Genomic DNA, 24,316 nt, shown 5'->3' with positions numbered 1-24,316 from the left:
GGAGTGTGATGGAGGCTCCATTTTTGTTTTTATCGGATCTTCACATTGGGCAGGTGGTAGAGGTGAGTGATATCTCTGGCTTGGCTCTCTGATCTTCTCTGGCTTGGCTCTTTGACCATCTCTGGCTTGGCTCTCTGATCTTCTCTGGCTTGGCTCTTTGACCATCTCTGGCTTGGCTCTCTGACCTTCTCTGGCTTGGCTCTCTGATCTTCTCTGGCTTGGCTCTCTGACCTTCTCTGGCTTGGCTCGCTGATCTTCTCTGGCTTGGCTCTCTGACCTTCTCTGGCTTGCCTCGCTGATCTTCTTTGGCTTGGCTCTCTGACCTTCTCTGGCTTGGCTCGCTGATCTTCTCTGGCTTGGCTCTCTGATCTTCTCTGGCTTGGCTCTCTGACCTTCTCTGGCTTGGCTCTCTGATCTTCTCTGGCTTGGCTCTTTGACCATCTATGGATTGGCTCTCTGACCTTCTCTGGCTTGGCTCGCTGACCTTCTCTGGCTTGGCTCTCTGACCTTCTCTGGCTTGGCTCTCTGATCTTCTCTGGCTTGGCTCTCTGATCTTCTCTGGCTTGGCTCTCTGACCTTCTCTGACTTGGCTCTCTGATCTTCTCTGGCTTGGCTCTCTGACCTTCTCTGGCTTGGCTCTCTGACCTTCTCTGGCTTGGCTCTCTGACCTTCTCTGGCTTGGCTCGCTGATCTTCTCTGGCTTGGCTCTCTGATCTTCTCTGGCTTGGCTCTCTGACCTTCTCTGGCTTGGCTCTCTGACCTTCTCTGGCTTGGCTCTCTGATCTTCTCTGGCTTGGCTCTCTGATCTTCTCTGGCTTGGCTCTTTGACCATCTATGGATTGGCTCTCTGATCTTCTCTGGCTTGGCTCTCTGATCTTCTCTGGCTTGGCTCTCTGACCTTCTCTGGCTTGGCTCTCTGACCTTCTCTGGCTTGGCTCTCTGACCTTCTCTGGCTTGGCTCTCTGACCTTCTCTGGCTTGGCTCTCTGACCTTCTCTGGCTTGGCTCTCTGATCTTCTCTGGCTTGGCTCTCTGACCTTCTCTGGATTGGCTCTCTGATCTTCTCTGGCTTGGCTCTCTGACCTTCTCTGGCTTGGCTCTCTGACCTTCTCTGGCTTGGCTCTCTGACCTTCTCTGGCTTGGCTCTCTGACCTTCTCTGGTTTGGCTCGCTGACCTTCTCTGGCTTGGCTCGCTCACCTTCTCTGGCTTGGCTGGCTGACCTTCTCTGGCTTGGCTCTCTGACCTTCTCTGGCTTGGCTCGCTGACCTTCTCTGGCTTGGCTCGCTGACCTTCTCTGGCTTGGCTCGCTGACCTTCCCTGGCTTGGCTCTCTGATCTTCTCTGGCTTGGCTCTCTGACCTTCTCTGGCTTGGCTCTCTGACCTTCTCTGGCTTGGCTCTCTGACCTTCTCTGGCTTGGCTCGCTGACCTTCTCTGGCTTGGCTCTCTGATCTTCTCTGGCTTGGCTCTCTGACCTTCTCTGGCTTGGCTCACTGACCTTCTCTGGCTTGGCTCGCTGACCTTCTCTGGCTTGGCTCGCTGACCTTCTCTGGCTTGGCTCGCTGACCTTCCCTGGCTTGGCTCTCTGACCTTCTCTGGCTTGGCTTGCTGACCCTCTCTGGCTTGGCTCGCTGACCTTCTCTGGCTTGGCTCTCTGACCTTCTCTGGCTTGGCTCGCTGACCTTCTCTGGCTTGGCTCTCTCTCGTTCTTGTTTTGCTCCCTTTTGAGCATGTTTGCAAGAGCTTTTGTTCATAAGTCAGCAGGTTCTCTTGCACAGGAATGCTTCTGACGGGTTGAATAATAATCACTATTTTACAAAGCCTTTGAGAAGTTGCATGTATGATTGTAAAGCTAGGTAAACATTTTTTAAAGATCGAGATAGAAGTTGCACTGTATACTTCAAGGGAGGAATTGTGTGCGTACGTGATGGTGGGGATTGGGGCTTCCTTATTGAGAGTCATGTTCCCCCATCCAATGTAATGAACTGTTTGGTCTCTTCATGACTTTGAGAACTTACTTCGATTTGGGAATGAAGAACTAGTCTTGATGGTGAAAGCTAGTGTCGATCTTCATCGGCGGAGAGGTGGAACAATGAATGAAATGGACAGAACATTGTTCCAAGTATGTTAACGGCTGTGGAAAGCAAGAAGAAGCTAACGTTTTTGGCGTTAACCCTTCATCTGAGGCCTCTTTTGTTCCAAAGAAGGGTTAACGCCCGAAACGTCAACTTGTCCTTGCTTTCCATGGCCGTTAGCAACAAAATGTTCATCAAAGTATACTATCATTCACGCTTTGTTTATATCGTTAAATGCTCGTGGATGTTCACTCATATTTATAGAATGGCCTAGTTGTCATCAGTGATGGAATTTCGAGACGTGTCACCATTAAAGTATAATTTGTGATGAGATACAGAATCTAAGTGACTCACCAATGGGCTGCTTTGCTTGTACAGGGCAGGGTATTGTCGGTGGATGAGCGCGGCATGTTTGTGCACCTGGGGGATTACCTGCGTGGTTTCGTTCCCCGGATACACTTGGCCGATGTCGCTTTGTCGCATCCGGAAAGCAGATTCAACCCTGAGGAGAAAATCTCTTGCAAGGTGTGGTTTTTAACCAGAGGAACCTTTTATTCGGATCTACTACATATTGCAATTGATAAATCAGTCACAGATTTGTGATTGGGTCAAGATCAAAATCACGGAGGGTCAACATCTGAATGATTCCTCCTTCACATTGGCACTTGTGAGAACTGTATACAAAACATGGGGGTGGCAAGGTGGCTTAGAGGTACGTACACACCTCTAAGCCAGGTAGCCTGGGTTTGAATCTTGACCCAGCCATAAACTGTCATCCCGGTGTTTCACAGGCACGGTGATCCATCAATGTATGTGCAGTCCCTCGGATGGACGTTAAATAGGCATCCAGTGTTGGTACGGATAATGGAAATCCTAGAAAGTCATGGAATTTAGCTAAACGCTTTTTTTCATGGAAATCCTAGAAAGTCATGGAAAGTCCTGGAAATTTAGAGCGAATGTGTTTTTTGTTATTTTCAGAATAAAACGCGTATGAACGAGTAGCATTCCTGAGAGTTCGTAAGTCTTTCGTTCTGTACACGGAACAAAATTTTCCCATTGCCACATCACGAAACTGCAGCTCAGGACAGCTCAACCAATATTTTCACAAAACAAACGATACCAGTCATTTATTTATCTTGCTGTAAAACGATGTCTCTCGACGCTTTTGATATCTGGCCTGCTTTGTTCTTTACAGGCCTTCTGTATCCAGCCTACCACATTGTCATGTCAACAGTGACCTAATATATAAAGGAACAGGATTATAAATAACCAATCTATACTGAAACGCAAAAGAAACTTACCACCTTTGAAACCTTTAAATATCAACAATAACACTGCGTGTAGTAAATGTGTGAACTTATTTGTGGACAATAGTGTCCTCACTGTCAGACAAAACGGTCACGGATGGTCACTTGAACCTTCAATGGTCACTTCATAGCACAGCTGTTGAACAGCCGTTTTGACTGTCAGTGATTAGCCAGAGGGTACGGGATGATTTTAATGAGCTGCACGTGATGTCTTGATATTGGCTTTAAAAAGGCCAGTGTAAAATGGGCATTTCAATCAACGTGCCACGATTGTCAAGGGATCAATGGCAGCGTGCCCTGGGCATGCTGCAAAGCGGACTGAGCTACCTGCCACACACGCTATTGAAAGGGGACTGACATTGCACCCTGTGCTGTTCTGTACTGTAGAACAAACTGATGAGATGGTGTATCTTGGTCAAAAACTTGACATGTCATCAATAAAATGCCAATGTTTCAATTTGCAATTGTTAGTTTGTACGGTAGCTCAGTCCACCTTGCAGCATTCCCAGGGCACGCTGCCGTTGATCCCTTGACAATCGTGGCATGTTGATTGAAATGCCCATTTTGCACTGGCCCTTTTAAAGCCAATATCAAGACATCACGTGCAGCTCATTAAAATCATCCCGTACCCCTTGGCTAATCACTGACAGTCAAAACGGCTGTTCAACAGCTGTGCTATGAAGTGACCATTGAAGGTTCAAGTGACCATCCGTGACCATTTTGTCTGACAGTGAGGACACTATTGTCCACAAATAAGTTCACACATTTACTACACGCAGTGTTATTATTGATATTAAAGGTTTCAAAGGTGGTAAGTTTCTTTTGCGTTTCAGTATATATATGTGGGAAAATTACCTGCCCAAACCAGGACTCAAACCCAGGTCCTCTGGTGACTCGTACCAGTGCTCTGTCATCTGAACTATCTGGGCCACCCTGACTGAGCATGCAATTTTCCCACATCTAGAATTGCCACTCTCTTTCCGCCAATGCTTCCGAGACACTCGCTGCCAACCATAGGAGCACCAAAGGCCTGCACACGTTACTACGCCCACATATATCGATTGGTTATTTCTAATCCTGTTCATCTTACTATAATTCACCAAATGTCCGTCTGTCTGTCTGTCCGTCCGTCCGTTCCCAGGTACCGCAAAAACGGCTGAACCGATCGCAACAATATTTTGGGTGGGTAATCCTGGGACCCCCTGGAGTAAAATAGGCAATATTGTTTTTCCAATTTTTCCAGTTTTTCCAAACACTATGGCATAATATTTACCGATATGAACAGTGATGTGGCTTTTATTGACATTCGACAAATACTGTTTAGATTTTGATGAGGATTATGAACCTGCTGTGTTACGGATTCGTCACTTCCGTTGTGGTGGTTTGCATCCACTAAATATTTCTGATTCCATGTATACACAAAGAATTAAGTTAAGCACCCCCCCCGTTTTTTTACAACCTCGCACATTACAAGTTTGTTGTCGTCAAAACAGTGTAATATACCCATGATATTGCTATATTTTCTGGAGAAGTGATATTATGGTCACATAAAAACATAACAATCATGCCGTTTTCAATATTTTATTCTGAATAATTTAAGGTGAAATTTTTTGGGAATTTTAGGCATATTTTCACCTCAATTTAAGTATGGAGCTATAGGTCCATCACGGACAGTGTGGATGACGTTTATGTTTTCTAACGTACAGTCATTGTTCTGAGAAGACCTCTAGCGATCTTTGCGTCAACAACGTGTGTAGGACCCACGTGATCGGATCACTGACTCAACCAATCACTGTTTTTCACTTTGATCACTCAATTTCATCAATGGATAATTGCTAATGTCATACCAATCATTATTTGATCTCACATACCTTAGAATATATGCCAATGTATACATATACACAAAGAATATATATTAGGGGGTGCTTACCTTAATTCGTTGTGTAGGGGTGCTTAACTTAATTCTTTGTGTATACTATTATTGTGTTCAAAAGGTTTATTGTTCATGAACTGTTTTCAAAAGGTAAAAAAGTTTATGTTAAAAGAAACAGGAAACCGGATCGGGAACCGGACAACGAAGAGGAAGAAGAGAACAAAAGGGCGGAGCGAGTGAGTCGGACAAGAAAGCCGAGTTGCTCCGAGTTCAGAATCGAACGTTGGCGAGCAAGAGTCACGAGCAAACTTTCGGGTTTCCGGGAAAGGAATTCCTGCGACAGAGTTGTCATCGCTGTGACCGATCAACCTGCGTGTCAGGTTTTTGGTGGTGGATTCCGAGGGGAATTATCGCCGGGCTGTTACGTCTCAAGAGCGGGTCGTCGGCCATTTTGACTCGCGCAGGATTTGTGCTTCGCTTGCGGTTTCGTCTCTTTTCGACCATTTTCACCGCATTCAGACGTCGATCTGGGGCGTGTGTGTGACGTGGCTTTTTGAAGGTTACTTCGTCCATACCCGAGGGTGTGATCTCTCAGTCGCCTGTCGGGCGCCTTTGGATTTCCCAGTCGCCTTGAGGGCGCCTTTGTACAGCTTCGGCGGTGTGACTGTGCTTGCCATCCGCATGGGATTCTGGTCTCGATTGTACATCATTCTGGCGATCGCTGGAACGAATCAACTTCGTCTTGAAGTCGGGAATAAGAGACATTGGGGAATGTTCTTGTTTCACTCACTTGGAGCACAGTGATTTATATATTACAAAACGGATGGTGCCATCATAGGACATATTGATTGTACTTTTGAATACTATTGTTGTTGTACTGTTATTCTTGTGTGATCTTAATACAATATTTGTTTGTGAGTAACAATTGGGGTGGCTTCTCCGTTGATCTTTGACACACAGAATAACACATTTTTTCTGCCGCGACTCCTCTCGGGGCTCGGAGGTACACTGTGACCAGGGGGTCGGGGAGGAGCACGTAACAGAAATTTGGGGCTCGTCCAATTGGCTCGGGGGCTCGAAATTGGGATCCTTGTCCGGGATTAAATTCCCTGATAACATTCGTCTGGGATAGAATTCCCTAGCATTCCCAAAATTCCCAAACTTGGAATTTTTCTAACATTCCCAAATCTTTCAAAAAAAATTGGAAATTTTTGTGTGAAGGTTAACAGGTGCTAACTGATAGTCACCATGGTGTTTGACGCAGAACAGTTTGCGGCGTCCCCTAATGAGGCACAGTTCCAAGCGTTAAAAAAATCGGAACTCTTGATATTGGCCAGACATTTTAACTTGGAGGTCTGAGATAATATGAAGAAAGCAGAGATGCAGACATTGGTGGTAGAATCTCTGGTGGGACAGGGAACATGGACAGAGGTAGCCTTGGATTGGTTACCCGAGGAAAAAGAAAATGTGGAGCTCCGGAAAATGGAGATGCAACTGCAGAGCCAGGAAAGGTTAAAAGCAGAGGAATGGAGAGCTGAAAAGGAACTCGAGGAGAGAAAAGCAGAGGAAAGAGCAGAGGAAAGGAGAACTGCAAGGGAACTCGAGGAAAGAAGAGTAGAACAGGAACGAGAACGCGAGGAGAGAAGAGCAGAGGAAAGGAGAGCTGAAGAAGAAAGAAGAGCAAAGGAAAGAGCAGAGGACAGGAAAGCCGAAAGGGAGTTAAAGGAACGTGACATGGAGTATCAGAAGGAGTTAAACTCAAGGAGATGGAATTAATGGGAGAATGGGGAGAAGTAGCATCCATGCCGGCTGGTTCGACAACTAGTCAGACCACCTGGGATGTTGGTAGGCATGTGAGGCTGGTTCCACCCTTCAATGAAAATGAGGTAGCCAAGTTTTTTTTACACTTTGAGAAAGTGGCTCAAATGCTAAAATGGCCTGTGGGGTCCTGGACTATGTTAGTGCAAAGTGTTTTCGTGGGTAAAGCTCAAGATATATTTTCGGCTTTACCGATTGACAGATGTACAGATTATGAGGAAGTGAAGAAAGCCATTCTCAAAGACTATGAATTGGTTCCTGAAGCTTATCGGCAAAAATTTCGGAATGCCAGGAAGAGGGAGAGTGAGACCCATGTGGAGTTGGCCAGAATGAAGGAAACCATGTTTGATCGGTGGTGTGATTCGAAGGGGGTTGGGAAAGACTTCAACCTGTTGCGACAATTTATCTTGGTGGAGGAATTCAAACAGTGTGTCCACGCAGACATTAAAGTACATCTTTGGAAAAGAAAGTACCAGAGTTGTATGAGGCAGCAACCGTGGCAGATGACTATGCCTTGACACACAGGATGGGGTTCCACAAACCTAACTTCCCACCTAGAGTTAACCAGGGGAGTTATGGTAAATCAGGTGCGGAGAACAAATATTCATGGAGGCGGCCTAGAGATGACTATGAGGACAAATTGGATACCGTGACTTTTAGGGATCAGAAGACTACAGTTTCAAGACAGACTTATCTTCCGGGGGGCTCAAGGCAGACCACGAGTTTTTCCTCCGGGCCTACTTGCGGTTTTTGCAAGAAACCTGGACACTTGATGTCCCAATGTTACGCCCTGAAAAGGAAAAATCAGGAATGGAGTCAGACTAGTACAACTCCGAAGGCATTGGCAAATGCGAGAAATCGTCCTTCGAAGATAGTGCCTTGTGAAGGTTCCCATGCCAAAGTTACGGCATCACAGAACGACCTTGTTCAAGAGGGTTACAAACCTTTTATTTCAGAGGGGTTTGTGTCACTGGATGGAGACCTGATGAACCAGAGACCTGTTAGAGTATTGAGCGACACAGGAGCACATCAATCTTTGATGCTTGAGGGCATTTTGCCATTGTCAGAGAAGACGGCAACTGGTGTTAGTGTTCTTCTACAGGGGGTTGGTGGCTGTGTTAAAGCCCCACTTCATGTCATCCATTTGAAGTCAGATTTGGTGTCAGGACCGGCCACCATAGGTTTACAAGCCACTCTTCCTGGAGAGGGATTATATTTTGTTATCGGGAATGATTTGGCCGGTGGTCAAGTTTCTGGTAACCCGATGTTTGTTGAAAATCCTAGTATGGAAAATAACACTGCACAGTTAGAGCAGGAGAAATCCAGGTATCTTTCCATCCTGTCGACTCGTGCTATGGGTAGGAAGCGCTCTGAAGAGAAGGAGAAGGTACTGACGTCACGCTTTGCACAGGCACGTCTTGTCAAGTACCTTGAAACTAAGTGTCAGCACACACGAGTCATGAATGGAGGCAATGTTGGCAAGCTCTTTGTCGGTGGACTGAACTTCAAAACAAGGGAAGTTGTTCTGGACTCTGTCTTCGGCCAATATGGACCACTCTTGGAAGTGCGGCTGATAAAAGACAGGGAGGCGCAAAAGTCAAGAGGGTTTGGCTTTGTCACGTTTGAAAACACAAAGGATGCCAAAGATGCAGAAAAGGATTTGAATGGCAAGGATTTGGATGGTCGGACCTTAATAGTAGAGAAGGCAGGCCATGTGCGTCGAGGGGGCTACAGAGGAGGAAAACGTGGAGGTAGTTTCAGGGGTGGCTATGGCTCTCGGGGTGGGAGTTGTAGTTTTGGTGGTGGCTGCAGTCGAGATTACTATGGAGGCTCCCAGAGTTACGGCAGCTCCCGAAGGGATGATTATCAGGGTAGTGGCCGAGAAGGAGACCGCTATTCACGTGACTACAGCGACAAGCGCTCCAACCGTGATTATTATGAAAGCTAGAAAGAGTTTGAAGCACTGAATGCTGCGGAGCAGCCGAGCCAAGATTCCTACACGGATTAACCGTGAACTCCACGTTCCTAAAGGTGTCCATGTAGTGAATACTTCCAGGCCTCACCACCCAACCACCATGAAACCTGGCTCTCAGCTCGGCCTCCTTCAAAAAGTGCTATAGATTTGGTTTGTTTTTGATTTTTGTTCACAACCCCTTTATCTTCATTCAAAAAATGTTTTTACCTGCAAAGAAAGTTTTCACTATGTTCAAACTTTCTTTCTTGAAGGGGGGGAAGTGTTACGGATTTGTCACTTCCGTTGTGGTGGTTTGCATCCACTGTAAATATTTCTGATTCCATGTACTATTATTGTGTTCAATAGGTTTATTGTTCATCAACTGTTTTCAAAAGGTAAAAAAGTTTATGTTAAAAGAAACAGGAAACCGGATCGGGAACCGGACAACGAAGAGGAAGAGGAGAAATAAAGGGCGGAGCGAGTGAGTCGGACAAGAAAGCCGAGTTGCTCCGAGTTCGGAATCGAACGCTGGCGAGCAAGAGTCACTAGCGAACTTTCGGGTTTCCGGGAAAGGAATTCCTGGGACAGAGTTGTCATCGCTGTGACCGATCAACCTGCGTGTCAGGTTTTTGGCGGTGGATTCCGAGGGGAATTATCGCCGGGCCGTTACGTCTCAAGAGCGGGTCGTCGGCCATTTTGACTCGCGCAGGATTTGTGCTTCGCTCGCGGTTTCGTCTCTTTTCGACCATTTTCACCGCATTCAGACGTCGATCTGGGGCGTGTGTGCGACGTGGCTTTTTGAAGGTTACTTCGTCCATACCCGAGGGTGTGATCTCTCAGTCGCCTGTAGAGCGCCTTTGGATTTCCCAGTCGCCTCGAGGGCGCTTTTGTACAGCTTCGGCGGTGTGACTGTACTTGCCATCCTCACGGGATTCTGGTCTCGATTGGACATCGTTCTGGCGATCGCTGGAGCGAAACAACTTCGTCTTGAAGCCGGGAATAAGAGACATTGGGGAATGTTCTTGTTTCACTCACTTGGAGCACAGTGAGTTATATATTACAAAACGGATGGTACCATCATGGGGCATATTGATTGTACTTTTGAATACTATTGTTGTTGTACTGTTATTCTTGTGTGATCTTAATACAATATTTGTTTGTGAGTAACAATTGGGGTGGCTTCTCCGTTGATCTTTGACACACAGAATAACACATTTTTTCTGCCGTGACTCCTCTCGGGGCTCGGAGGTACACTATGACAAGGGGGGTCGGCGAGGAGCACGTAACAGCTGCGAATGCGGAAGTGGACAGATGACGGCAATGCGCGGGTTTGATAATATCCCAATACAACCGTCATTCAATCGTAATGTTTAATCGTTAAACGTTAATCATGTTAATCGTTTTGTTAAAGTATCAATTGATGATTGGAATTGAGTGAATACAATTACGATTTTGAATTCGTAATTATATTCATGCAACCGTACGGAACTACACATCACGATTTAAATACTTGTTTATGTCACGAATGTTGTTAAAAGTTCATTTTTTATATTAATGCTATTTAATTTGTGATTGGAGTTATGCTGTTTGGAATGAAAAAAGAGATATCGAGTTCAAGTGAATGATGGAATGTCGTGATGGTTTCTACTTTCTAAACATGAAATTCACGGATCGCCATATGCAGATTCGCCACGGACCCACGATCGATGTTTCTATACGTGAACGTACCCGTTTGTTTGCGAACGGGGGGATGTTTTTCGTGCAAGTCCTTCAAGAACTTGCTGTCCATGTCTGACGTGCGACTGAAGGTGCTACAGGAATGTGGAATTTATTGGTTTCATGCTTTCGCATTTGCCGTATCTGCATTGTCTGTTTGCTTCTGGCCTCCCACCTGTGCGTAGCACGGGTACCTCACTAGTCTTCCTATATAATTCACCAAATGTCCGTCTGTTCCCATGTACCGCAAAAACCGCTGAACTGATCTCAACAAAATTTTGGGTAGTTAATCCTGGCCCCCCTGGAGTAAAATAGGCTACATTGTTTTTCCAATTTTCTTTCCAATTTTTCCAATTTTCTTTCCATTTTTTCCAATTTTTCAAGTTTTTCCAAACACTATGGCATAATATTTACCGATATGAACAGTGATGTGGCTTTTATTGAAATTCTACAAATACTGTTTAGATTTTTATGATTTGCATGTGATATGATTTAACGGATGTTTATATAAATCGTATAAAATACAAACAACAACAACACAACAGGCATTTTAAGGCCATTTTCCCTGCAAGAGCGGGGGTTAGCAAGAGCGTTAAAAATACAAAAGTCTTCAATTTCTGATATTTTGCCTTTTCATTTGGGCCTCCAAATTGAAGCCCCGCCCATACGGCGGGTACCGTTGCTAGTTTATATAATTGCATTACTACTCCCCTAGTAGTGTCTATAATAGCGGACATGGATTTGTCCCTACCCTACCCTCTACCCCACATTGGGGGAAGACCCTTTCATGAACAGACAGTTGGTTCTCCTATGGTTGGCAGCGAGTGCCCTGGAAGCATTGGCGGAAAGAGAGTGCAATTTCTATATGTGGGAAAATTCCATGCTCAGTCAGGGTGGCCCAGGTAGCTCAGATGGCAGAGCATTGGTACGGTTCATCAGAGGACCTGGGTTTGATTCCCGGTCTGGGCATGTAAGTTCCCCACATATATTGATTGATTACCTAATATGTTATTCAACTGAAGCAGAATAATGCTCGACTTTAAATTGTTAATAATTTGTATAACCTTGCTGATGTGTTTTGAGGTGGGGGGTAAGTAAAATATGCCTGTGTGGGGTCAAGGAAAAGTTGTGGAAAGTCATGGAATTTCAGATACCCAAAAGGGTATGAACCGCAGCATCCCGTCTGCCTGCATTAGTTGGTGGACTTTAAAGATCAAACGATGCACTCGGTGAAGAGTAGGCGAGCTATCGCCGTCAACCCTGAACAAATTACAAATTCCTGCTGTATTTCTGGGAGGGCAATGACAAACCCTCGCCAAGAATCTGCTTCGGCAGCACCGACGCTGTGTGCGCCCAGGGAGCCAGCATGCAAACAAACATCGGCATACAAAAGCCAGGGAATGTTAGAAAGCCTGCTAACAAGATGATTGATTGTATGTGAATATTGAAACATCATTGATGATGATCTTTGGATTTGACTCGTGGGAACAGTTTTATTGACTTGTCTTGAGAATGTCCAAACACAGGCACTGCATAACGAGGTACCAGGTGTTTATACGCTGCACCCCTGAACTCTTTCAGCTTGCACATTGTAAGATGGTTCCCAATATTAAAGAACCTTACCTCGTTAAACGCATCTGCATTTCTCCCTCATTCACGCGGGTAGGTGTGGAACTTGGATCATAAACGCTGCGCCGCGGTGCTCACCTGCAAGCCGACGCTTCTCACCTCCCGGTTTCCACCAGTTTGCTCACGGGAGGCCGCCGTTCCAGGCACAATGGCCCATGGGTGTGTCATCTGTATGCGTGATTTTGGCATCGTCGTCCAACTGCTCGGAAATGTGCGAGGAGTCGTTCCTCGTTGGCAGTTAGGCCTCAAACCACGCACAAAGCCCTCGGATTCTTATTATTTGGGACAGGTTTGTTTGTTTGCATCTCTCTGTCCCTGTCTGCGTATCAATCTATCTCTATTCACTCTAATGTATCTCTCTGTCTATCTATTTATCTATGTACCTCACTATAATGCATATCTCTCTGTCTGTATATCTATGTATCTCACTATAATCTATCTCATTCCCAATTGATGTTTGGCTATTTATTTATTTGTTTGTTTATTTATTTATTTATCAGGTACATTTTCGGATGTTTGGCAGCAATCAGAAAATTGACTTTGTGGTCTAACATACAGATTGTATTTCCACTTTACTTTCCTCTAGTTCAAGTTCATTAAGTGAAAGTCTGTGTTCATCATCAGATGCAATCAACATTTATTTTAATCAACGATAATTAATTTGCCTCCATGATTTATATGCCTAGGGTTTTCCCCAGTGTTCCAACAACTCCATTGTCGGCAAACAAACTTTTGTAAACTGAATTTGATCTTTTATGTAAAATGATCACATGAGATTGACTTTTGCCATTTGAGAGATTTTGACCTTTGACCTTGTACAACAGTGATGTGTTGAGGGATCAGCTTTTTCAAGGTGAGCTCATGCTCGGTCTCTATTATGAAATGATCATCATTTTCGTTGTTGCTTGGCAACCTGGGACCTGGCGAGAAGACTAACGTTTTTTTTATTTATCTCCACCACCAAAGGGGGACGGACGTTATGTATTCAACCTCTGTTTGTTTGTTTTGTTTTTGTCTGCGAGCAGGATATCTCAAAAGGTTATGGATGGATTTGGATTTGTGGATGTGTCGGGTTTGTGACGAGCACGAATTGATTCGATTTTGGTGAAGATCCGAATCTTGATCCGAGAATCTTTTCATTTTATTCCTCGTGATTCTTCACCATTGAAAGACAGGGCCAAAAACGAGCTATAGTACAATATCTCAAAGATTTTTTGCTCGATTTGGACAAAACTAGGTGGATGAGTTAGTCAGGTGGCAGGAATAAGCCGATTAGATTAGATTTTGGCTCAGGTCCGGATCCAGATCCGGCCTATCGGTGGGATACAAAACGCACCATAAGTAAACTGTTCAGCCTGGCATAGGTATGCACACTACCGAGTGCCATTCTTGTTTTTGTCAATTCTAAAACATTCTGTCTGTCTGTCTGTCTGTCTGTCTTTGTTGCTTTGATGAAAAACTAAGGTGGAACAATGTTGAAATCCCCCACAAAACAATCACATCCAAATATTGGACCATTGTGTGAAGTGTTTATCTACTTCGGCCGTGTGACCAAAAGCGTTGGTAAAATCACTTGAACATCGTGAACATGAGTAAAAAAGCATCACATGCCAGAGATCATTGTTAGCATCGTACACCCACGATACTTTTCACCACAATTGTTGTTTTAACTGTTGTTTTGTAGGTGCTGAAAGTTTACGTGTCGGGATACGATGCACGAAAAGATCAAATCATGTTTTCCCTTGGAACACCAGTAGCTGAAGAGCAGCAAACGCCTACAGAACGACCGAGCATTGACGACCATCGAGCAGCACAGCAAGTAAATCCTTCAGACGAATCTTTTAATTATTACTTTTTGTATGCATGGTGGTCGAGGCTCGTAGAAGGGCAAGAGCAGAATGGAATGGGACAAAATAAAAATGGGGAAACACTAACAGCAGCGTAGAAGTGAGAGCGAGATCAAGGGGAGTTGGGGAAGGACACATGGGGGTGAACAAGCTGTGCATGAGCTGAAACCCAGGAAGAAGAGGAAGGAGAAAGTGGGGATGAAACAGGGAATAAAGCAACCAACAACGACCAACCAAAAGGGGTAACGGAGAGAGGGTGGAAATCCCATAAGCCAGGGAAAAGGGAGTGCTTGGAAATGGACATTTGGGGTCGAATAGATTATAATGAGTATGAATGGTGGGGATGGGGGTGTACCTGAGGTAGTGATGAACAGCTGTCTTTAAAGCCCTGGAGGGAGGAGTTTGACTTTACAGACTGCGGAAGTTCATTCCGTAGGTGAGAGAAAAGAGGAACAAGTCAGTGGAGATAAGCAGAGCATGGAAAGAGCAGAAGGTGCAAGACCGGAAAGGAGGCGGCAGAAGACCCCTAAGCTATCTGATGTGAAAGTGATAGGCCCATCGACTCGGTTTCATAGTGAGATATTCAAATGACCGTGAAGGTCTTGGTTTCCACGGTGCTGGTAGGGGAGCTAGCCCAGAGGGGAGGGCAGTGCTGAATTACCCTTTTTTTTTTCTTTTCTGAGCCTTTGACTTGTTTAATTTTTTTGATGGAGGATGTTGAGTTAGGGTTGCAAATAGAGAAGATTGATTGAATAAATAAGATTTCCTGTCTTCCAGAACAAGGCCAGTGCAGTGTTGGACAGCTGAGTATTGTGGGTTTTTGAAATCTCTCCCAGCCTCAAGTTTTATAAACTTTTCTTGTTACAGGAGGTGGATCCGCAACAACTGCAACTGGGAAGCAGGTTATCAGGAAGGGTGAAGTTATTGAAACCATGCCACGCGCTGGTCACGCTGCCTGGTGGTCTCCTTGGTCGTTTACACGTGTCGGAGGTATCTGACTCTGTGGAGCCGGGTTCCTTTCCTTTGCAGTCACTCAAAGTTGGTCAGAAGATCACGACCTCGGTCATTGGGATCTTGAAGTCCAAAAAGTATGGCCTGCTTGCCCACCCATGTTGCATTCTCGTGATTATTGAATGCGTGCTTGGGTTGAGATTATGATTATCTCGTTTCTTTGTCTTGTAGGTCTCATGGAACTTCCCGACTAGAACTGAGTGTCCGTCGCAGGTTGGTCCTCCTCACATTCCCCCCTCCTCCCACCCCTCCCCTCCTCCTACCATTCTACTGGTTTATTTACTCATTCATTTGTTGTTGCCTTGTACAGTTTACATTTACCATAGTGCAATGCACACTTTGCTAATTGACCTCGTCCTGTAGTTTTTAGCAAAATTAAGGTCATGCTCACCTTTTCATTTATTTATTTATTCTCCTATCCTGAACGTAATCACAAATTCACAGAAAGTTCTCCTCAAAAACTCAAGATGATGTGAAGGATTCATTGACGTCTTACCGACCTGGTCAGAAGGTTATGTGCTTTGTTCAGTCGGTAAGTTCATTGTTTAATGCATTGTTTAGGCTTGTGTTAACGGTTTTGCCTGAAAATCCTGACTTTTGAATGTCATGTTTTTAAGTCACGTCATCTCGATTCTCAGAGATTATAACTTATAAAATGGGTTGTGATGTCCGGATGTCTGTCCATCCGGTCGTCTGTTAACTTTTTTGCTCTTTTTTTTTCTACTCCTCCCACAATCACCCGGCTGATTGTTCTGAAACTTGGAGACATGGGTACAAAACAGTGGCCTACACAATCACCCAGGCTTCGATTTTTCTTCCATTTAAGATCATGGGGGGCTTCGAAAGGGGGGGGGGGGGTGAGAGAGAGGAGTGGAGGGGGTTACCCCCTGAAACTTCGTATTTTTTTATTTTTCAACTGATTCTTCACCATTGAGAGATGGGGCCCAAAACGATATTTCATATGGTATATCAAAGGGTTGTGGATGGATTATGCCAAAACCTGGTGGATGAGTTGGATGGGTGACGAGGACGAATTGATTAAATATTGGTTGAGGTCGGATGCAGATCTGGCACCTCAATGGGATACACAATATTATTCTCTCCATGTCTTCAAAACAGCTGTTCACCACCATCTCAGATCATCCCCAAAAACTGTGATATTTTCTACCATCGTTAACCCTCCCACCACATCCCCCACACCAATCCTCCTTCCAAATTTCCAGTTTTTCTTTCCTGAGAGCTTCCTTCTGTATCCATCTTTGTCTTTCCTGGACCCATTCCTCCACACAAACATTTTGTCCAAGTCTCCCCCTATCTTTACATTCAACTTTGCTGTTGGTGTTTCACACTTCTCTCTACTGTTAGTTTTGTCCTCATCCATTCATTGTACTAGTACTAGGTCTTCGATGAGCCTCGATTATGTTTAAAAAAAAAACAACAAAATTCATCTTGGAGGAGGTGTGCGCTCTACCGAGTGCTGTTCTAGTCATACCTACCTACATTGTTTCTCGTGTGAAGCCAGATGTGTACTGTTGTTAAAGATTGTGGTAACCTACTGTTGTGTTTGGTTGTGGTAGGGGTGTTATAGGGTGCAATAATACCTGTTGGTTTTGAATGTTTTGTGTGCAGTGCAAGAAGCAGCAGAAGACTGTCTGGGTCAGGCTTACACCCACAGTAAGAGGGAAGGTGGAGCGGCTCCTTCTTGACCTTCGGCCCAAGGTTTGTTTGGATCTTCGCTGCTTCCTTGGGGTTAAAGAGCCACGAGAGGTACACTGGTTTCACTGAAGGGAAAGATCTCCAAGAATTCCATCCATCGTTTACATGATGTCAAATGCCCTCCAGTCACGGTCTGTTACCAATATGGTGGCAAAATCAGGAAGTTGATAGCAAACTATCAAAGTAAACGGTTAGCTGTTCCCTTTCTCAAATTCTATTTACACGAGACTTGTGCAACACGACTTGTAACAGATGTTCTGGACTATCACCGATTAGTGCTTACTGTTTTATTTTTAATTCTACTTTGGTTTATGCAATGTTGGTGCTGATAATAGTCACGGCTGTTCATGTTCGGAGATTGATACGAGTGATGATTATTTAAAATCGTTTGAATCACAATCATAAGTTCTTAAATGATCAGTCGTTTTTAATTTCCATCTCGTTATGGATTTCATCACGTGTGCGTGTGCGTTTTGGATTGGTTGATTACTCCTTCCTCAATCCTCACTGAAGTTCTGCTGCTTGCAATGGCAATGATAGCTGGAATAATTTTGAAGACCAATCGTAATGACAGGGATTTGGAGCTGCAAATTTTTGCGCAAGGCATGGAGATTGCCCCCGTACGTCTGTGCCCATTGGCGTTCCCCAAATGCACACCTGTGAGCTTCAGATGTGAATGTGGAAATTATTCTGTTGAATGGCTTGTACGGTCTGATGCACACATGAGGATACTCATCGGCACCAAATCTATTTGTATACCACACACAAAGTTATTGTTAACCTTTTGTTAATGAGGTAATTGTATAAAACCGAAAGTGTGTGCGTGCGTACAATCCTTCACAATACAGCAATCAAACATATTATTAACCTGATGTGTGGCATTTTGCCCAATGCTGATATTTTGAGGGAATGCAATATTGTTGGACCTCGACATTCGCAGACCCCACATATTCGCAGTTTATAAAACGTGACCTGCTTCTACATTCGCGGCATTGTGCCCTGCACATTCACTGTTGATCAGTGCAAGATATCCATGGTGTAAATCTCGTGGTGATCAGCGAGGCTGGGTATGTAAAAATGAACTAATTTTAGATCCAAAATAAAAATGAAATTCCAACACAAGGACTGTGATATCAGTACGTTTAAAATTATGTCATTTAAACTCAACATCTATCTTCATAAGATAAACAGAATACCGTATCTTCCTTCAAGCTTAAACTCCGAGCTGTTGAAAGGCCACTATTTCCGGGATCAAGGTGCGTTTTGGGAATCTCTCAAGATCAAAGCAAAACAAACGTTACGTTTTCCATTAAGTGACATGACACTCGGGGCAAAAGAGCAAGCTAACCTTTTGGAAAGGTTTACAGTATTTTTATTGATAAGCATTTTTAATGAAACTGTAATGATTTGCATTTGTGTTCATAAATTTTTTAATATTTCACCTATGAATCACAAACCGCTGGGAAACAATCCCCTTTACCCCCATTGAAACATTGACCCGACATTCGCAGATTCAACATTCATAGCAGTTTTCAGGAACATATCCCCCACGATTGTCAGGGACTGACAGTACAACATCTGGGCTGGCAGGATGACCTTTGAGACACCTCTAATCACCTCGACACTTTCACCTCCAAGCTGTCTAATCCCGACCCAGCTCTAAACTATCATCTTGGTATTTCGCAGGCAGCGTGCTTCATCAGTGTGTGGGCTGTCTCTTGGATGGACGTTAAACTGGTGTCCCGTCTGCCAGAATTTGTTGGTGGACGTTAAAGATCCCACGGTGTCCTATGTAAAGAGTAGGCGGGCTATCGCTGACACCATGAACAAATTACACATTTCTGTGCTAACGAGCAGAGGCCACACTGCATCAGTGGTACAGATGCACCCTTAGCCAATGATGCCATCCTGCAGCCTTGTGTTGAACACCGCAGGGTGACAAATGGCCGACCGAGCTTTAACTCCGAGGCGTATACTCAACTATGGCGGTAGTGACATGCGCGGTGGGTAGTGGAGGGCAATGAGGTCCTTACCTGTACGGCCGGACGCAACGAAGGTTAAGTGATTCCCACAAAAAAATTAACGGACAAGACAAGGAATTGAAAGTCAACAAAGAATGGGTTTAATATAAATAAATGCCAGGACAACAGAACTGTACGGTAAAACTAATTCCTAAATTTAGGCGCCTCCATACGGACTCATGTACAACACAAGGGGATGATAAAATAACGAAAGTAACAAAATGTAGTGTGTTGCGTTTGCCGGATACTCAGCTCCGGCATCCTTGACCGTCCGGGGTCGCCACAAGTCCGGCGTCCCTGTGCGGGAACACAAGCGTTGGCGCAAAGTCGTTCACCGCCAGCCGCCGACGCGAGGCGAACAGGCCAGGCTCTCCCTAGTCTTTCCCGCTCAGCTGCACCGAGCCCCGATATTCCTCTCAGGCGCACACGGCACCAAGCGCAGCCATCACGAAGCCAGCACCAAGGAGAGACAAGAGAAGGATATGTCCGCCTTTCCAGCAGCCCAGAACAGGGAGAGCGAAAATGCGACCAGGACAAGAGAGCAAATAATAAGCTGTGACCGCCTGTCACGAACTCGGGATCAGAGAGAAGGAATGCGAAATGTACTGTTCGTAATGAATGTCGGAACCAAGAGAGATAATGCAGATGCGTCCGCTTTCCACGAACACCAGGAACCGAGAGAGCGAAAATGGCGATGCTCTGCCTTTATGTCCCTGGCGCTAGAACGTTCTTTCTGACTTCACACGTATTCCAATCGTGCCGCACCATTGCATCGCTCTATGGCCATCCTGACCAATCGTTCCTCTCGGGGCAGGGCCTCACGGCCTTCTTGATGTCCCTTGAGATGACTCGGCTGGGTGGCATTAGTGTTAGAATGTCCGGATCCGGTCGGTGATTGTGGTTTATTTTAGGCGCTGATCACATGGCTGTAGTGTGTGTGTCATCTATCTATAATTCCAGTAATCTCTGTGTGTTTGTTTGTCTGTGACCGCTGTTTCTCGACAACCACGGGTCCGATATACTTGAAACTTGCCAGGTATATTGCTGGGGACCCGAGGATGTGCCTTTTCAAGGTTTCATATTAATCGGACAAGTAGTTACCGAGCTATGTCCAAAAAACGATTCAACCAATCAGAGAGCAGCGAGCTATCACGTGTGCCGAACGTGGCGAACAGACTCTGCCTCGGACGGCACATTTGAGAGCGTATTCATTTATTTCACGTTGGCAAACTATGTTGGCGTTAAACTATGTTTTAAAACTAATTAAAACTAATTTGCGATTCATCGTAACTGCGATATGCGACCTTCCGGACAGTCAAATGAGGACGTCACTTCCGGACTTACGGATAGTCATAGTGACGACGTGAACGTGGCGAGCAGACGCTGTAAGGTACGATCGATTGTAGTACACGTTTATAATAACTCTGCCGATACAGGCCCGATTAACTGCAGCGCCATCCGAGCTGCGGCGTCGGGACGATACATTCATTGTACGGTCACATCACGCACTTACGGGCACGCCCATGGGCCCATGGGCACGCCCATGCATGCATGGGCGAAGACATTTTTTTTTTTTTTTTTGGCAAGGAACGGGCACCCACGTACGGGCACGTCCTAGTAAGGAACAAAGTTAGAAAATACAGAGGTGACTACACACAGGGAATGTTACCTTTATACCCTAACTAATTAGCATAGCTCCACCCCTCGCATGGAGACAAATATACACTTATATGACATCCGGGCCTACTTAGTTACAGGAATATTTCTTCTTCGCAACAGTTGGAGCACACTATCCTATACAATCCTACCTGGGCTAAGGTATTCCATTGCTACCCCCACGAACGTAACAATATGAACAATTGAATTTAAGCCCTCCCCCACCAACTTCCCACCTCATCCACTTGTTTACATCCTTCCCTATTTTCTGATTTCTTCCCTCCACATCCCTACCCTACCATTTCTATTCACTCCTTCTACATCCTCATACTTGTCTCACATTCCTTGATCTAAATTTACACATGCACCGACACTCACCCTTTGCATGCATAATAAGTAGATGACCTGTAACTAAGAAAGATGTGTTCACAAATCATTATTGTGAGAAAATGCTTTGATCTACACATTATTGATGTTTTACTTTGTTGAGTCATTGTTTTTATGAAATCCCCTTCCGGTTTATCTGTCCATCAGTCTGTCAGTCTGTCCCACTTGTGCCTTTTCAGACTTTTTCCCCATACCCTTCAACATATGACAAGTTACAGAACAAGTTTGAGTTTCAGGGCATTTCGTCAATTTTTCAGAGTTGTGCCCTTTTTGGAATTAGAAAATATCACATCAGTAGGGGACGTTTATTACCAAGCAATTCTCGCTCTTGTTTTTAATGGTGCAAACAGGTAGCCAAATGCCCCGGCAAACATCTGAAAAGAGGGCAGGCAGTTGAGGGCAAGGTGATCGCTTGGCAGCCTCGGCTCAACCGCCTGGACATCTCTCTCTCTGGTCTGTTAGCCCTAACAGTCACTTTGTATTTCCTTGATCTTCATCCAATATTATAATTGTTCTTACCTCATTACAGGATCCTGCTTTTATTGTATTTATGATGTCATGCTGAGTGTGTTCTGACTTCCCTAATGTCCATCACATTCATGCCTTAAAACCACTTCATATAATGGAATAATAGAGATACAGGTCTGGTTGATTCACCTGCCCTTATCACTCCCATGTCCAACCCTTAGGTTTCCACAAACTAAGCCCAGGCTCACTGACATTGGCATCTGTGCAAGAGGTCAATCCTTCGTCAGGGTTGATACTTGAGCTACCTCAATGCCAGCTCGGGAAAGTGGGCCTTACGGAAACGGCCGACTGTTACAGCGACCAGCCACTTGCAGGCTTTGCACCAGGGAACGTGCTCCTCTGTCGCATTCTTGCGAAGGATGAGGAAGGGATCATCGTGACCTCATTCCGTACCTCCCAGTAATATATATATATATATATATATATATAATTATAATTTATTGTGCTCGCTCGGTTTTGTCCAGTTGCCCGGTTTGAATCTTGTGAGTCGTCTTAATACGACTGTAATGGTTGATCACTTGGGCCTCACGGAAATGTAACCATTCGAGAATGGTCTTCTCCCACAGATCACGTGGCTACATAGCCACAATACTGTGCTGATTGGAAGTCCAAATCGACCCAGCATTATCCCGATGAGGTGTTGCACGTCACAAGCAAATGAGGCTGAGTGAGCCTGACGTGTGACGAGATCTGGGTGTATGATGTTGACTCACAGCAGCCAAATTAATCCACCAATGGGTTTTCCCTTTAACACCAACGAGGACCACCGCGATCAGAATTCACCTCAGACAAAATCAGTTTAATTAGAGTATGATCATGGGGGAAGGAAACAAAAGGAAGCAATTCAGTCAAGGGATCAATAAAAACCCCTTAACCTACTGCCTATGTATGCGCCCTCAAAACCAATGACGAAATGCAACATTCTTAAATAACTGCCCTGATTAGGCCCAAACACACGACGATAGTTAGACAATGCAGGTAATGACGAGAGAGAGAGAGACACAGAGAGAGACAGACAGACAGACAGAAGAAAAAAAAAGAACACCACACACCCGGTAGGGTGGTGGTGGTGGTGGTTGTTGTTGTTGTTGTCGTTGTCGTCGTCGTCGTCGTCATCGTCGTATAGCCCCAGACAGTTCTCTCGAACAAGCCCGCGCACAGAGACAGCTGATCAATCTTCCAGGAGTGATCCAGAATGGTACCCTGCCTTCACAAAATCAGGGCCACGACAGAGTTAGAGAGAGAGAAGAGACAAGAGGGAAAGGGCCAGTCCATGGGGACCAATCAGTACTCTGACCATGACCGCACTGCCCTGACGGATCCGGGATGATTGGGAGGGGTGGGGGGAGTGGGGGATGGGCTTAAACCACTGCGAGGAGACATTCCTGATAGTTGTCGGTAGGGCTTTTAGAGAAGGGGATTAGCTGTGATCCAGCACTGGGCTCGGTCTTGGCAGGCAGATTGGCTCCCTGCTCCCATGTGAGGAGGAGGAGGAGGAGTAGGAGGTGGAGGAGGAGAGACGTGGTGGATTGGGTGGATGGTGTAGCTTCCTCAGAGTGAGAGTAGTCTGGAGCGGCCTTCTTCGTTAGGCCCTAGGGCGTCTCCTCCCCTTTTTATTACCCACACCTTTATACCCTCTGGTCCGTGTGTCACTGATGATGCACTACGCCCCTTCCTACTCACTCACCATTGGACGTGGATTGGTCTGGTGGGTGGAGCGATCCCTTTGTGACCTCCCACTTGTTGCTCATGCTATTATGGCATGGCCCGTTACGGTATTTGTCACCTGGAATTGCAGCGCAAGACCTAGCAAATGCTAAAAGAATACTTAAAAGACTGTCTCCAAAGGGTAGAACGGTAAAAATGGGATCAAACGGATCGATAATTTTGGAAACAGTCATGGCTATGAGTAGATGTTCTCCAACTAGACAGATAAGCGGTGCATGTCTACGATCACAATTAATTACTTTATGCTTCACATTCACTTTAAGGAAATGGCTGCGCTATATTACGCATTATTAAACGCTGGGAGCCATTTCCACAAAATGATGATAAATAAGTTTATTTTTATTATTCTGTTTGTTTTATGGATGAAGCATCGAGTTGATTATTGGCCCGTAAAGATTGTTACCTCCTTGAGTCTGTTATCTCTTTGAGCAAACAACTGATGGTTCTTCTGAACGTTCCATTTCTAAGTGAGCAGATGGAGTGATGTGCATTTTTGTCCCCCGTCGCACCGCGGAGCGAAAGGGGGACTATGGGTTTCCCGTCCTTCCGTGCGGGCGTGCATGCATGCGTGCGTGCGTAAGCGAAGGACCGCATTCGAATTTGGTGTGTGGGTGCAACCCACGTCAAAATCCAAGATGGCCGCCACCATGTTTGTCTGATGCCATGTATGTCTGAACCTTGTGAGCGGAATATCTTGAAAAATAAGCGAAGTACCAACTTCTAATCTGGTGTGTGGGTGTATCTAGGCATAAGGAAGAACGCTATTGAAAATTGGGTCGCCACGTCAAAACCAAGATGGCCGCCGCCATGTATGTCTGAACCTTGTGAGCTGAATATCTTGAAAAATAAGCGAAGTACCTACTTCTAATCTGGTGTGTAGGTGTATCTAGGCACAAGGAAGTACCCTATTGAAAATTGGGTCGCCACATCAAAATCCAAGATGGTCGCCGCCATGTATGTTTGAACCTTGTGAGCGGAATATCTTGAAAAATAAGCAAAGTACCAACTTCCAATCTGGTGTGTGGGTGTATCTAGGCATACGGAAGAACGCT

The 24,316-nt window shown here is 45.2% G+C and overlaps 1 protein-coding gene across 5 annotated transcripts in view; it reads left to right on the top strand.

Annotated features, from left to right (window-relative positions):
- The window catches only part of PDCD11 (programmed cell death 11), a 698,902-nt gene that overhangs the window by 615,371 nt on the left and 59,215 nt on the right, over nucleotides 1–24,316 (top strand). For all 5 annotated transcript variants that reach the window (XM_078773692.1, XM_078773689.1, XM_078773691.1 and 2 more), the window contains 10 exons: nucleotides 2–62; nucleotides 2,452–2,598; nucleotides 12,408–12,659; nucleotides 14,055–14,189; nucleotides 15,085–15,305; nucleotides 15,400–15,441; nucleotides 15,673–15,760; nucleotides 16,858–16,947; nucleotides 21,359–21,461; nucleotides 21,698–21,935. In XM_078773692.1, coding sequence (XP_078629818.1) covers nucleotides 2–62; nucleotides 2,452–2,598; nucleotides 12,408–12,659; nucleotides 14,055–14,189; nucleotides 15,085–15,305; nucleotides 15,400–15,441; nucleotides 15,673–15,760; nucleotides 16,858–16,947; nucleotides 21,359–21,461; nucleotides 21,698–21,935 — 1,377 coding nt within the window. The remainder of the gene's footprint in view (nucleotide 1; nucleotides 63–2,451; nucleotides 2,599–12,407; nucleotides 12,660–14,054; nucleotides 14,190–15,084; nucleotides 15,306–15,399; nucleotides 15,442–15,672; nucleotides 15,761–16,857; nucleotides 16,948–21,358; nucleotides 21,462–21,697; nucleotides 21,936–24,316) is intronic.

Source organism: Myxine glutinosa, chromosome 3 (assembly GCF_964187855.1).
Source record: "Myxine glutinosa chromosome 3, kmMyxGlut1.1, whole genome shotgun sequence".
Taxonomy (NCBI): domain Eukaryota; kingdom Metazoa; phylum Chordata; class Myxini; order Myxiniformes; family Myxinidae; genus Myxine; species Myxine glutinosa.
The sequence above is the reverse complement of the archived record's forward strand: the minus strand, read 5'-3'. Positions and strand labels throughout refer to the sequence as shown.